This window comes from Dunckerocampus dactyliophorus, chromosome 13 (genome assembly GCF_027744805.1).
Source record: "Dunckerocampus dactyliophorus isolate RoL2022-P2 chromosome 13, RoL_Ddac_1.1, whole genome shotgun sequence".
Lineage (NCBI taxonomy): Eukaryota > Metazoa > Chordata > Actinopteri > Syngnathiformes > Syngnathidae > Dunckerocampus > Dunckerocampus dactyliophorus.
In genome coordinates, this window is record NC_072831.1 from 10,791,738 (window position 1) to 10,805,326 (window position 13,589).

Here is a 13,589-nt window from a genome sequence, read left to right on the forward strand (position 1 = left end):
ATGAGTGAAAAATTTATTTTGCACAAGTTTTGTGGTGGCACAGAACCAGGGAAGTTTAATACCACCAACCTCATCGCACAATTGAGGAGCATCACAAAAAAATGATGTTTGCAAGACCATGGCTCCCTCAAAACACCCAACACTGTCTGAAACATTTGTCAAGCATGAGAAATTTCCATGGGACGGTAAAAAGTCAATGGCTTTAACAGAAAAGAGCCAGCCCCTGTGAGTAGTAAGTAATGTCAGGTTTAAACACTTTATTGAGCACCTCGAGCTTCGTTATATTATGCCTAGCTGCCACTATTGGGGATATAACTATACACCAGATGCATAAAGAAGTAAATGGGTCAGTTTTTCTCATACCTATACTGTTGCGGACAATTGTTGTCTGAGTAGTATCACTTGATCAAGCCTTTTCCAACATTTCAAACTACAATACAGTATAAGTATGCATGAATCCTGCTGATATTGGATCGATATAGTATTGACCAATACTCAAGGCAGAAATGTCAGAATTGTATCGGAAGTGAAAAATATGTATGGACACCCCTATTCGAACGTTAGCGCCCCCCATGCACTTCCTAACCAAGGTAGACAGCACCTTTAATGTATAAAGGACGTGGGTGCTGCTTCGCTCACAAACCCGGAAAGATACATGATATCTGAGACAGCAGCAAGAGCGCACTATCAGGACTTACTGGTGAAACAGGGGGACAGCTCCACAGCCACTCTCCAGTTACCTAAGGCATCAACTGGTCCAGCTTGTGGCAAGAGGGTTACAGAGGATAGACATGTTTGGTGTGCTTCAACAGTCCTATTATGTAATCGTGATCAAACTAAAACTGCTGATGTCTGAGCGATCCAGGGTTGTTTTTCCCCACTCTGAAAGCTGTCAGCACGTTAACATGTCTGCTCCTGGTTTCTCAGGATAAGCTCGGGAATGGGGAGAGATTCCTCTAAGGTAGCGGAGATACAGAGTAGCTTTAGCAGATAAACTGTGAAACGAGAACGAGCTCAGAATACAGAGCTGTCTGGATTATCCCGTTATGAAGGGTGCATTCCTTCAGAGTCTCATGGCTGAGGCCCGTAGCATATTCCGCGAGCCAAATGTTTTTTTCTTGCTGAACCCTGAGAGTGCGATCGATAATAATTACCATTACGTGCGCTATCCTCAAAGGCTTGTCAGGCCACGGTGCGAAAACATAACAAGACATGCAATTCGACCATCTAACCACATGATCAAGGCAAGAGAGGGAAGTGGAATTGACAAATCAAAGGGAAGTGCTACATTTCTACATTTGCCCAAGCGAAGTGCCTTCCAAGCCTATGAATGCACATTCCCACACATTAAACGCCACAATTGAGCAGACTAATTTAAATTGATACTTCAAAGGTTTGCCATTTTGGGTCTATTCCAGATAACTTTGACGGCTTTACAATTTACTATCTGAGAGAAAATGCCTTCATATAAACTTAAATACAATTTCAATGCGAAGGCATAAGGTGGTTATTTGTTAGCATGGGAATAAATTGAGCATTTCAGCTGATGCAAACCTCAAACAAGTGGGCCTCGAATGCAAATAACCGACAAAAGACAGAGCAATCCTGCAAGACTGCAAGAGGGAGCTCGTATCAACTCGACGGTTTTGCAACCAAAATGGGGAGACTTGATCATCTGGGACCACACTTATGCTGGTGCTGTGCTTATCCACAGCAACAAGCTGAGCCCAAAGTAGGCCCTGAACAGATAACAAAAACCTTTTATGCTTTTTTTTATTTTTAAATTGAACCCATAGATTACATATTCACACTTAACAGCTTATATGATGCGACTGTTTGCTTTGGCAGAGGTGCTTGCTACCCATCAAGCTCTAGTTGGGGAGGGAGGGTGGTATGGGATGTTATCATAATGACTTTTTACTTTGCCATAATCCAAAACTGGATCTAAATCCCCAGAGATTACAAACAGTGTCTGCAGTTAACATGCACACTGTGAGCCAAAATTCAGCCAGACAGCATGGGTATTTCTGGCCTGAAAATAAACCGCCTCTCAACGTCTGGCCAAGAGCTGTCCTCCAATTGAAGAGTAAGTCATCAATGGCATTAAAGCCATATGGTCATTAAAAAAATAAAGACCAAGCGGCCCATCTGAGGATCAGCATGGTAGTGTGTGATTTCTGATGCAGCCTGGTCCGCCCTCTCATGACCTACAAACGTAAAGAAACAACAAGTCTCAAATATAGAATTGTGCATCATCTGTCAGCAACCTAGCTCTTCTGGCCAGGGCTGGACGATTACTTGACCGTGATCAGTGATTGAGATAAATTTCATGTTGTTGTTCAACCAATCAGAATGGACCTTTTCCTGCCCCATTTCCGTTTGTATGTTGCCAGAGAAGTAAACAGAATGACCAAACGTGGAGCTAAACACGAAGCTGAGGGCAGCGAAATAGATGTCAGTACTGACTTAGGGTTGGGAGAGGGCCATGACAAAAATGAGGCTATTGTTGAGAAGAAAGGTTCCCTATCGTCAGCTGTGTGGCAGTGGTTTGGATATCTCCAAAGTGATGTGGAGCAAATCAAGCCGATGTGCAAGGTATGTCAGCAGTTGGTGCCCTCAAAAACCAGCAACACAACAAATCTGTTTAATCATTTGAAGAAGTACCACTCAAGTGATTATAAGGAAAACAAGAAACTGCGAGCAGATTCTGCACAGCCTGCCACTGCTGCCTTTAGCCACTACTAGCGGTGTGGCCATCGGACCAAAGCAGCAATCAATAGTTACAAAATTTTGAACAAATCTCGTTTCTTTATTTTTAAATATTTTTAATATTTATCTTATTTTTATTTTATTTTAAGAATAGATGCTTTAAAACTGTCAAGTCAAAAACCAATACATAAAATTGTGATAATAAGATAGGAAAAATATATATTTTGATCTTTGTTTTTTGCCTTATCGACCAGCCCTACTTCTGTGTGACCATTAACATGATAATGGTAGCATTCCAACACGTTTTTCCAATATTATACTATTTTTAAATTTTTCCCACAATAGTGTCTTGCCACAATTCAAGCCTTGATGATGGAATTTAGACAGTTTAAAATTGCTTTTAGTAAGCCCTACTGGGAGCACGCCGTTTTGTGCATCTGTGGCTTTAATGCTAATGAGCTGTGTTTCATTAGCATTAGCAGGTACGGAGCTGTGTCCGTACCTGTGTCCTACTCGTCTAGCGAGAGGGGCGTCCGATGCAGTATCATGTTGAGGACAAATGAGGTTTTTGATTTATGGCATCATGAAAAAACATCTCTTCTCGCAAAAGTGGAGGCAAAAAGTGAGAATATGATCGATTTTTTTCAAGTTTGGTGGTCATACACAAGTTGTAGGAACACATTATTGTTAGAACTAGCACCACAACGATCCAGTAAAGTGACCGTATTACTACAGACACTGTACCGATCCACCTGTCTCACGCTCCATCTTTCCCTGCAATCCACTCTTTTCTGACTGGAGTTGAGTCTCACTCCAGAAGATTCACACTCAGCTACAAACCACCCAGTAAACAGCGAAGGTCATAGCCTGATGAGGCCATCAGGACCACATCATCTGCAAATAGCAGATCCTAAGGCCCCCAAACTGGACCCTAGTGGCAGTGCTACACAGTGGCCAGGGGTGGCCATCCTTGGTCACTCTACGGCCAACCCAGTGGCCACCCCCACAGCTGGGGGACAAGTTTGACAAACGCGGTTCTGTGGTGCAGAACATTAATTCAGCCTAACTGCCGTTTATGCTTGGACGCATATCATTGCAGCACACAACAGTGGTGGAGCTAAGGGGTAGCCAGGGGTGGGCGTGGGCCTGCTCACTCTCCGGCCACCCCAATGGCCATCTAACCAATTCAGGTATCAACTTATTGCCACCCCTATGTGAGTAATGGTCTCACCTTGGCCACTGCAATGAAAAAATTCTGGCTCCGCCACTGCTGGACCACTGCTTGGCTGTGCCTACAAATTCTGTCCATGTTTTTTATGTGTCAGACAACATTTCAGTTGTACTTTATTTACAAACATTCAAAAAGTGTGCTCATTGTCTTTATGATATTTTGTCTGTCTGAATTGAACAGTTATAAAAAAATATATTAACTTGAAGCAAATATTATTTGATGAGCTACTCAAAATGAGCTGGTAAGCTACTGGTAGCTTACAAGCTACCCGTTGGAAACCCAGTACAGTAATAGAGTCATTATTTTAAAGCTGGACACACTACATGTTTTAAACAACTTAGACACACAACTAGTGTTTTGCCACATGTAGACCAGTTGGGCAAACTCCCTTGCACCCTCCAGTACCCTTGCAAGGGTGTAGAGCTGGGCCAATGTTTCACAACCAGGACGAAAACTACATTGCACCTTGTAGCCAAGGTTCACTTAATGGTTGTACCCTTCTGTCTAGCAATCTGGAATGGTATAGGAGTAGTGCAACCCCCTATAGTTGGAACACACCCTGTGGTCACCCTTCTTAAAAAGGGGGACCACCACCCCAGTCAGCAAATCCAAAAGGTACTGTTCCCAACTTCCACTCAATGTTGAAGAGACGTGTCAACCAAGACAGTCCCTTTAAATACAGCCATGGAAATAAACTACTAGACCACCCTTGTTTCTGCAGTTTCTACTAAAAGTACCTTTATTTGGACAAATACAACAATGACAACAAAAACAGCTCACAAGAGTTTAATTTTTTGGCAGTGCAATGCTATAGCTATTCATGTAAGAACTTAAGTGATTTTGGTTATTATCAAGAAAACCATGGAAGTTGCTAGATATCTGCTCTTAAATTAAACTCTTATGAGCTATATTTGTTAGCATCATTGTACTGTATTTGTCCAAACGAACGTACCTTTAGTTGTACCAGGCATTAAAATGGATCACTAAACTGAAGAAAGAAGGGTGGTCTCATAATTTTTCCCATGACTGTATATGTATCAAAGTGACCCCCTGCATTCAGTATAAGGTGGAAAAAGTTTGGGCTACAGACCTAAACTGACAAAGACACGTAGATAAGACAAAAACAGTGAGCTGGCATTGTTCAGCTACAAGCCGGGACTATTAATGCTTCACTTCAGCCAATAAAAAAAACTTACATATACTGAAAAAAAAAAAATAATTCACACGATTCACTTTTACTGTTATACTTACCTGTATTGTTTAACTTTCCTAAAAAGAAACCTTTTAAGTTATGACATAGTATATATAAATTATTTTATAAATAGTTTAATGGTTTGTATTTTTTTTGTACCCTGACAATATTTACTATTGCACTTCACAAAAAATCGATTAAACAATACAGAGAGTAATTAATTACCAAAATAGTTCATAGCAACAGCCCTACCTTGTTCGCTAACCTATTCTGAACAACGTGCCATCATGGTACAACCCAACTCATCACATAGGATATAATTTAGAACTGTAAATCCACAAAACCGTCTTTTTACCTGCACTGATTAATGTCTACTATACATGAACATGTTATTTCCTAAAAAATAAGAGTGCATTCAAAATATGTCAGATTGGGAAATTGGTGATCTAAGGTACAAGTGTCATCATGTGCAAGTGAGAAGAGAGGCAGTCTGTGGGAGAGGGAAGGACAGCATTTGTGATCGTGCTCCTTTTTAGACCTCAGAGGCAAGAAGCGGAAGATTAGAAATCGTGCCATGTCAGGATTGGGAGCATGCTGGGCAACGCAGGGGGCCACAGGAATACAGAGACGTGGAGGTGGGGGGTTGGAGGCCATGATAATTGTGATACACACACACACGCACACACTCTCTCTCACACGCTCACTCACACTGGGTGGCTGATGGGTAAACAGGCTGGGCAGGGTGGTGGCAGGGGGAGGGCAGCCTGAGCTCTGCTCCTGAATGCTGAACAGAGGATCAGGAACGCTACCGCCAGGCTGTCAGGACCCCAAAATGCCACTCTGTTGCTCACACAGCATTCAGATACAAAAAGTCAGTGGAAGAATGTTGATTCACGTTGGTCAAAAACTGTCTTCTTGTAATCGATTTCCTGTCTGGATGTTTGCCTTGTGATGTGCAGCCTCCAGTTGATCACTGGACAAGGTTATCAAATTGCTCAATCAAATTGCAATTGCAGACAATGTCCACAAGAACATGGATATTTGTAAAAAAAAAAAAAAAACTCTTTTTTTTTTTGTTTTGCATGTTTGTCACACTAAAACGTTTCAGATCATCAAACAAATTTAAATATTAGTCAATGGCAACACAACTGAACACAAAATGCAGTTTTTAAATGAAACTTTACATTATTAAGGGAGAAAAAAATCCAAACCTACATGGCCCTGTGTGGAAAAGTTTATAAAGCCATTTATAAAGCTTTGGGGGTCCAGCAAACCACAGTCACAGCCATTATCCACAAATGGCGAAAACAATGAAACAGTGCTGCACTTTCCCAGTAGTGGCTGGCCAATGAAAATGACCCTTAGAGCGCAGCGACGACTCATCTAAGAGGTCACAATAGACCCCACAACAACATCCAAAGAATGGATTATGGTCTTTTCACCGTCAAGACGATTCCCTGCCACCAGAAGTCGATTCCCCGTCAAGCATCTCGTCGTTTCCCTGTCAGGCTACTTTTTGGAAGGTGTGTGCCCCATTACGTCTGGCGTAAAAGTAACACCGCATTTCAGACAAAGAACACCATACCAACAGAAAAATAAAGTGTTGGTAGTGTGATGGCCTGGGGTTGCTTTGCTGCTTCAGGATCTGGAAGGCTTGCTGTGATAAACAGCGATGGAACGATGAATTCTGCTCTCTACCAAAAAAGTTCTGAAGGAGAATGTCCCGCCATCTGTTCGTGACCTCCAGCTGAAACCAACTTGGGTTCTGCAGCAGGACAATGATCCAAAACACATCAGCAAGTCCACCTCTGAAACACTAAATGAAGACTTTGGAGTGTCCTAGTCAAAGTCCTGACCTGAATTCTATTGAGATGCTGTGGCATGACCTTAAAAAGGCACTTCATGCTGGAAAACCCTCCAGTGTGGCTGAATTACAACAATTCTGCAAAGATGAGCTTGATTGCAGTTGTTGCTGCTAAGGGTGGTCCAACCAGTTATTAGTTTTAGGGGATAATCACTTTTTCACACAGGACCACATAGGTTTAGATTTTTTTTCTCCCTTACTGCATTTTGTGTTCAGTTGTGGCATTTTGCTTTGCAATCATCTTTTCCTCCTAATTTCTACTAAACTACCTCCCCCCCACTCGCATACACTAAGCGACTGTATAACTGACCAGAGTTTGATGAAGCATCTAGGTGCTGAAACCAATGCACGCAGTGAACTCTCTTCCTGCCTTGTCACATTTTGATCTGGTGACACCAAATCATGACGTATGTTATGTTTATGCCTGCCTACCTGCACACAGTCATGCAGAGGGTGCCGCACGCCAAAGCCCCCAGCACACTGCTCATTAGGTTGACACTGTAGGCTGGTGAGATTGTGGGAAGAAGACACATAGCCAGCCAAGATAGTAGAGTGAAGATCGGGTAGCCAGGAGGATGGGCCACCTAAACATACAGACATAAGAGCAAGTAATCACAACAGTTATAAATACAAGCTGGGGTATCTTACCACATTTTTGTTGAATTCAAACACTATTTAGGGGGCTGATGCAGCTATTGCTATACCCTCTGCAAGTCTTCCAGTTCCTGAAGCAGCAAAAAACAGCCCCAGACCATCAAACTACAACCATATTTTACTGTTGGTATGATTTTCTTTTTCTGAAATGTAATTTTGGTTGGCTGGCCACCCCTGGGAAGATTCACCACTGTTCCATCTTTTGGTCATTTGTGAATAATGGCCCTCGCTGTGGTTCGCTGGAGTGCCAAAGGTTTAGAAATGTCTTTATAACCTTTTCCAGACTGATGGATCTCAATAATAATAACTGTATTTTATGTTCAGTTGTCACTGACTAATATTTAAATATGTTTGATGATCTGAAACATTTAAGTGTGACAAACATGCAAAAAACACGAAATCAGGAAGGTGACAAACGCTTTTTCACAACACTGTATGTATATATGTATGTGTACTGTATATATACACTCCTGATCAAAATCTTAAGACCAGTTGAAAAATTCCTGGAATTTGCATTTTGCACATTTGGAGTTTGCACGATAACAGCCGCCGATTGACGACCCTGCACCACCTGAAGCTCCAGTGTTCCACTGAATGAAAAAGCACCCCAGATGATGATGGACCCCCCCTCCACTGTGCCGGGTAGAAAACATCTCAGGTGGGATATCCTTGTCATGCCAGTAACGCTGGAAGCCATCTGGACCGTCAAGGTAAAAAAAAATTCTCATCAGAGAATAAAACTTTTTTCCACCTTTCAATGTCCTATATTTGATGCTCCCTGGCAAAGTCTAAAAGGGCAGTTTTGTGGCGTTGAAGGAGACGAGGTCTTTGAATTTGTTTTTTAAACCCTTTTCCCGTTGATGCCGTCTAATGGTTATTGTGCTGCAGTCTGCACCAGTAAGGGCCTTAATTTTCGGTGGAAGACCGCCCTGTGTCTTGATGGACAGCCAATTGAAGCCTCTGGCTCAGCACCAGTGTGATTTTTTTGGGTCTACCACTTGACTTTTTTGTTCCATAATACTCAGGATCTTTAAAAAAAAAAAAAAAAAAAACTTAGAATGACTGTCTTACTGTACCCAACCTCAGCAGCAATGGCACGTTGCGAGAGGCCTTGCTTATGCAGCTCAACAATCAGACCACGTTCAAAAAGAGAAAGTTTGTTAGCTTTAGCCATCAGGAGGGCATGACAGTGTGAATGCTTGACAGAAAATGAAAATAATCAGCAGATTTTGGCATTTATAGCCTGTGGTCTTAAACTTTTGATGAGGTGATAAACAACCTATTTCAGTTTTTTTTTTTTTGGTTTAAATTACAAGCTCCAAATGTTTTTTGTCTCACTCCCCCTTCTTGTTTTTGCATATTGTAGCTCTACTTAAAACCTCATTAAGATCCAAATGTGCAAAATGCAAATTCTAGCAATTTTTAAACTGGTCTTAAGATTTTGATCAGGAGTGCGTGCGTGTGTGTGTGTGCGCGCATATATGTACACATACAGGTATATATATACACACACACACACACACACAGTCAAACTTGTCTATAGCGGCCACTAGAGGGAGTCTGCCAAAGTGGCCGCTATAGACAGGTGGCCTCTATAGACAGGTTGGCATCCAGTTTGAATGTTGACCAGTAGAGGGAAAAAAAAGAAAAAAAGGGGGAAAAAAAATTTAATAATAATAATGTTGACCAGTAGAGGTCACTGCGGACTGCGGATAAAAGTTGTACAGCACTACTAGGCTTGTTATTATCATGGTTCATGGTTTTAACATGGTTTTTGAACATGCATGAGTCAAACAGTAGCACATCACATAGTACAATTCACAATTTTGCATGTCCAAAAAGGAGTAGGAAGAAGCAAAGCTTATTTAATCCTACCCCTCATCAGTTTCACATCAGTTGCAATACATTTATTCACCTCTTGTTCTTCCAAGTGTACTTTGTAGGTCTACATGACAATGTAGTGCAATCATAGCCAAGGTTTTTATTTACTAAAAGGAAGCTAGAGGCTTAATAATAACTGAGTATATCCACGACCCACAGAACAAAGCTGTGCTAGTAATGTCTTACGCTTGTTTTTTATATTTTACTTTTTATACGGCAGACAGCTTTCGTTCATCAGGAAGTGACAGGAAGTGACGGTGGGCGTCCCGAGCAGGAGAGCTAGGCTCAGTGCTAGCTATGAGTTTCGAGAGAGTTGGGAAGTGTGTTTATGTTGTTGTGGATGTAAAGTCCTGCAGTGTTCTCCGCTGTTAATAAAGCAATTAAAGTGCATCGGCAGCGTGAGTCTCTCCTTCCCCACAACAAGCGGCATTACAGTATTGACCAGTGCACATTGTCTCACACCAGGAAATAAACGGTGTCATTTCTTACAGGCATTGGCTGGACAGCTATGTAGTGGGGATTGTTTAACCTTTGCCTTGTGGGCAAGCAGGAAGGAGAGACGATGTTGAGAGATGTGTGTGTGTGTTCTGAGCTGCTGTCTGGTGGCCGCGTTCAATAAATAAAGTTGGCAGAAGCAACAGGAGAAGTTTCCTTCTTTGCTTCAGAGCTGAATAACACTGACAAGTTAACAGACTAGTAGCGAACGGAAAAGAAGACGGCTTTTTTTGTGTCGAATACAGAAGATGAGGACTTTGATGGATTTGTGGATGAGGATTGATGAAAAATAACGTGAGTACATTCTAAAATACTTCAATTAAGTACAACCAAACTCAGTTTTGCTCCCGCTGCCGCGTGCATGCTAGCGTATGTTTTTTTTTTTTTATTGTAGCGTCGCTGGGAGCATGTCCTGTTCCCAGCCTACTTTGCGGTAATGTTTTGGTGCAAATGCTCTTAAAGTTACATGTTTGACCAGGAAATAGCAAGCTCAAAAGAAGACGGCTTTTTTATGTGGAACAACTGACAGTTTGTGTGGATCTTGTGAATGATTGTGACTGAGATAGGATTCAGTATTTAAAGTCTACACACGACGGCTTCATTGATTGAAAAACAAAACTTTTTCGTGCATGAAGCTTCTACTTGAGTCGGTAATTTGGCCGCTATATGCAGTCAGATATTGACCAAGGGAGACAAAATGGGTGGCCGCTGGCCACGTTGGACAGGGTCACAGGGTCTATAACATGTAAATTTGCTGGGGGGGATTTTTCAGTGGCTGCTATAGGCAGGTGGCCGTTCTATAAAGGTGGCCGCTAAGACAGGTTTGACTATATATATATATATATACATATACATACATACATACACACACACACACACACACACACACACACATCAAAGGCTTCTTTTCCTCCTTACACTTCTCACTTGTCTTTCTCTGGCCTCTTCCCAAGGACAGTGCAGCTCCCGAGAGGACACAGTACAACATGTGATCTTCACCCGCTCCTGCCCCAGCCCCGAAAACCACCTCCGAGCTGCAGTCGTTCTCGTCTGGGGGATCTCGGCAATTAGCCGCTAAGTCTCCTTTGCCCTGATAAGGCCTCAGTCATTAAAGATTCATTTCCTGGAGTTGATAATATGAGTCGTGCAGGCGGAAAGAAGGGGCAGTGCTACAAATGAAGACAGAGCTGAAAGGTGAGTTTGACTACTAGGTTTAAATATACAACAAAACTGAACCACTCGGTTTGGGTGGGCTTGAGGACACAATGTGAAGGTTAGGAGAAGAAAAGAGACAAATAATAACGTCTATGTGGCTGATATGACGCAGATTGAAGTGCAGGATAGCCAAGGTACAAAAGTCACAGAGAGGAAAGAGAAGAAGAACTCTCGGGATCAAAATGTGAAGGGGAGGCAGCAGTCTAGTGCCCGGGGGTGGCCTGCAAGGCCTTTGGGGAGGCCTACAAGGCAGAGGGGCAGGCCACACGGCCTGCAGCACTAACGGCAGGATTACTGGCATAGTGACACCGACACAGCCTCCCTAAAAGGATCACAGCGGCGTAATAAACTTTATTAAATAATAAAACTTATTATAACTGTTAACCCGATTTAGTTCATTCTTTGCGGCTTACACACACAAAAAAAAGAGGGGTGGATATAATAAGCCTTATACCGTACATAAGGCAAAGCCTACAAAAGCCATCGCCTTACTATTGACATTAATTGGATTTGAAAAACGGGTTGCAAATTATAGCATTCTCTACTTGCAACTTAGTAAAATAAGTGTAAAGAAAAGAAGGGGGAAACCTGTGGACTGAAAGTAAATTAATCTGCTTTCTGCCCGTGCTTAATTAAACTTCCTTAATACTTCTAAGAGTTAATGAATGAATTGATTAAACAATAGAGCTAATACTTACCCCCAGCTCACAGGCAGTGGTGATCAACTCTCCTGTGGAAGAGAATGGGGGAGGACATTAATGTAAACCCAATAATTATTATTAAGAGACAAGTCTGCTCCCAAAGTTTTCCCAAATCAAATACTTGCACTGGGGTTTTGCATTAATTTGCCGGGATCAAAACCTGCAAATCTTCCCAGTGTGACATTTCCTAAGCGGCACGCTCATTCTCTTCAGCGCTTGCTTCTCCCTTGATGCCTCCCCTCCCGTTACCCAGCACGTACACACACACACATACACACACGCGCACGCCCCATTAGACACCCTCTCCAATGCACTGTCACACGAAGACACACATATGCTGATCTGAGAATAATGCTTCCAGTCCCATCCTCCCCGTGCATCAGGGTCTTTCTCATCAGGGTCTTTCTTCTGCCACTCTCCATGCGTCTCTGCCAGTGTCTCAGTGTCGCCTTCAGTCCATTGGGCACAAATAGAAAAAGGCGACGCTGCTGACAGTTACAGAATGAGGTAAGCTGCAAAAATAAGAGCCGGCTGCACAATTTTTTGACAAGCTCTGTGTGAGGCACAAAACAGAATGAAGAGACCCCCCCCCCCAACCTCCTGAAAGCTATTTGAGCAAGCTTTAATGTCGCTGGGCACAAACCCATTTGTGCCAGAATATACCCAGAGCATTTCAAATTATGCTGATTTCTCACTCAATGTTTACATCTCCCACTCATGAAAATTGAAATTTGGTTCAGATTAACAGACACTGATAAATGTTTGGGTTCAAGACAGCACCCTCTACTGGCACAAGAGAGAATGTCCTGCATCTGCTCTATCCACATGTCAAAACTGTGGCCTCATTTACTGCATCAATAAAGAGAGCCTGAAACCATTCGATTAAACAAAGTATTTCTGACTTATACGTATACCTTTGAATTTAATCAGGACCAAATTGAGATAGTTATTCAGTGAGTGTCTGCTTTCTTATATTTACATAAAAAGAGATAGACATTTTGGAGGACAGCTACGACACTGTATGCCTTTCATATTTTGCAACTTTGCTGCTACAGTGATTTAGTGCCTACATTTCCTGCCTCACAAGGAGCCCTAACTCTTATCAGTCTAATGGACCATGAAGTCAGAACTCCTCCACCTGCGCAGCTTAAACACTTTCACAGCTCCATTTCACCTGGCACGAGCCGCCAGCGACTTGCCACAGCTTCCTCATCACACTTTCCTGTCCTTCGCTGGCTTCTCATTTTCCCTTCAGTGGTGGCACACTTTTACACCATTCAACATAAATCAAACTAAGTGAACTAAAGCATCTCGCAGTGAAGCAGTTCTGCAGCCCGACTCGTCTAAAAAGAGAAGATATGGACTCAACGGGAGAGCGGCAAAGGGAGCCAAGAGTCTTTGTGATAGTGGAGCATGGGCACCCACACCGGTCTTCCCATAATCCCCATCATTTCCACACTTCACATTCCTAGACAACAGTGTGCCCGTGGGCCTGCGCTCAAACTTCTCCAGGGCACATCACACCTAAAGAGATTAGGACACGGAGACGGAGACCTGGGGAATTCAGCTGGCACTATCAGAGCGGGCATCCTGCACCGTCCCTAAACACTGTGGAGAAGGGGCTGGCCATTTTTTCAAAGCACAACC

The 13,589-nt window shown here is 42.6% G+C and overlaps 1 protein-coding gene across 11 annotated transcripts in view; it reads right to left on the bottom strand.

Annotated features, from left to right (window-relative positions):
* tmem260 (transmembrane protein 260) overlaps positions 1–13,589 on the bottom strand; it is a 40,447-nt gene that overhangs the window by 23,565 nt on the left and 3,293 nt on the right. For 4 of the 11 annotated variants that reach the window (XR_008573473.1, XR_008573474.1, XM_054796998.1 and 1 more), the window contains exons 2-3: positions 11,940–11,971; positions 7,429–7,580 (exon numbers count right to left, since the gene is read on the bottom strand). Coding sequence is in view for 6 of the 11 variants with exons in the window: in XM_054796998.1 (XP_054652973.1) it covers positions 7,429–7,580; positions 11,940–11,971 (184 nt within the window). In the remaining 5 variants the exon portion in view is untranslated. Of the gene's footprint in view, positions 1–7,428; positions 7,581–10,944; positions 12,533–13,589 lie in introns of those variants that run through there. The other 7 variants (XM_054797004.1, XM_054797005.1, XM_054797003.1 and 4 more) reach the window with 6 other exon arrangements.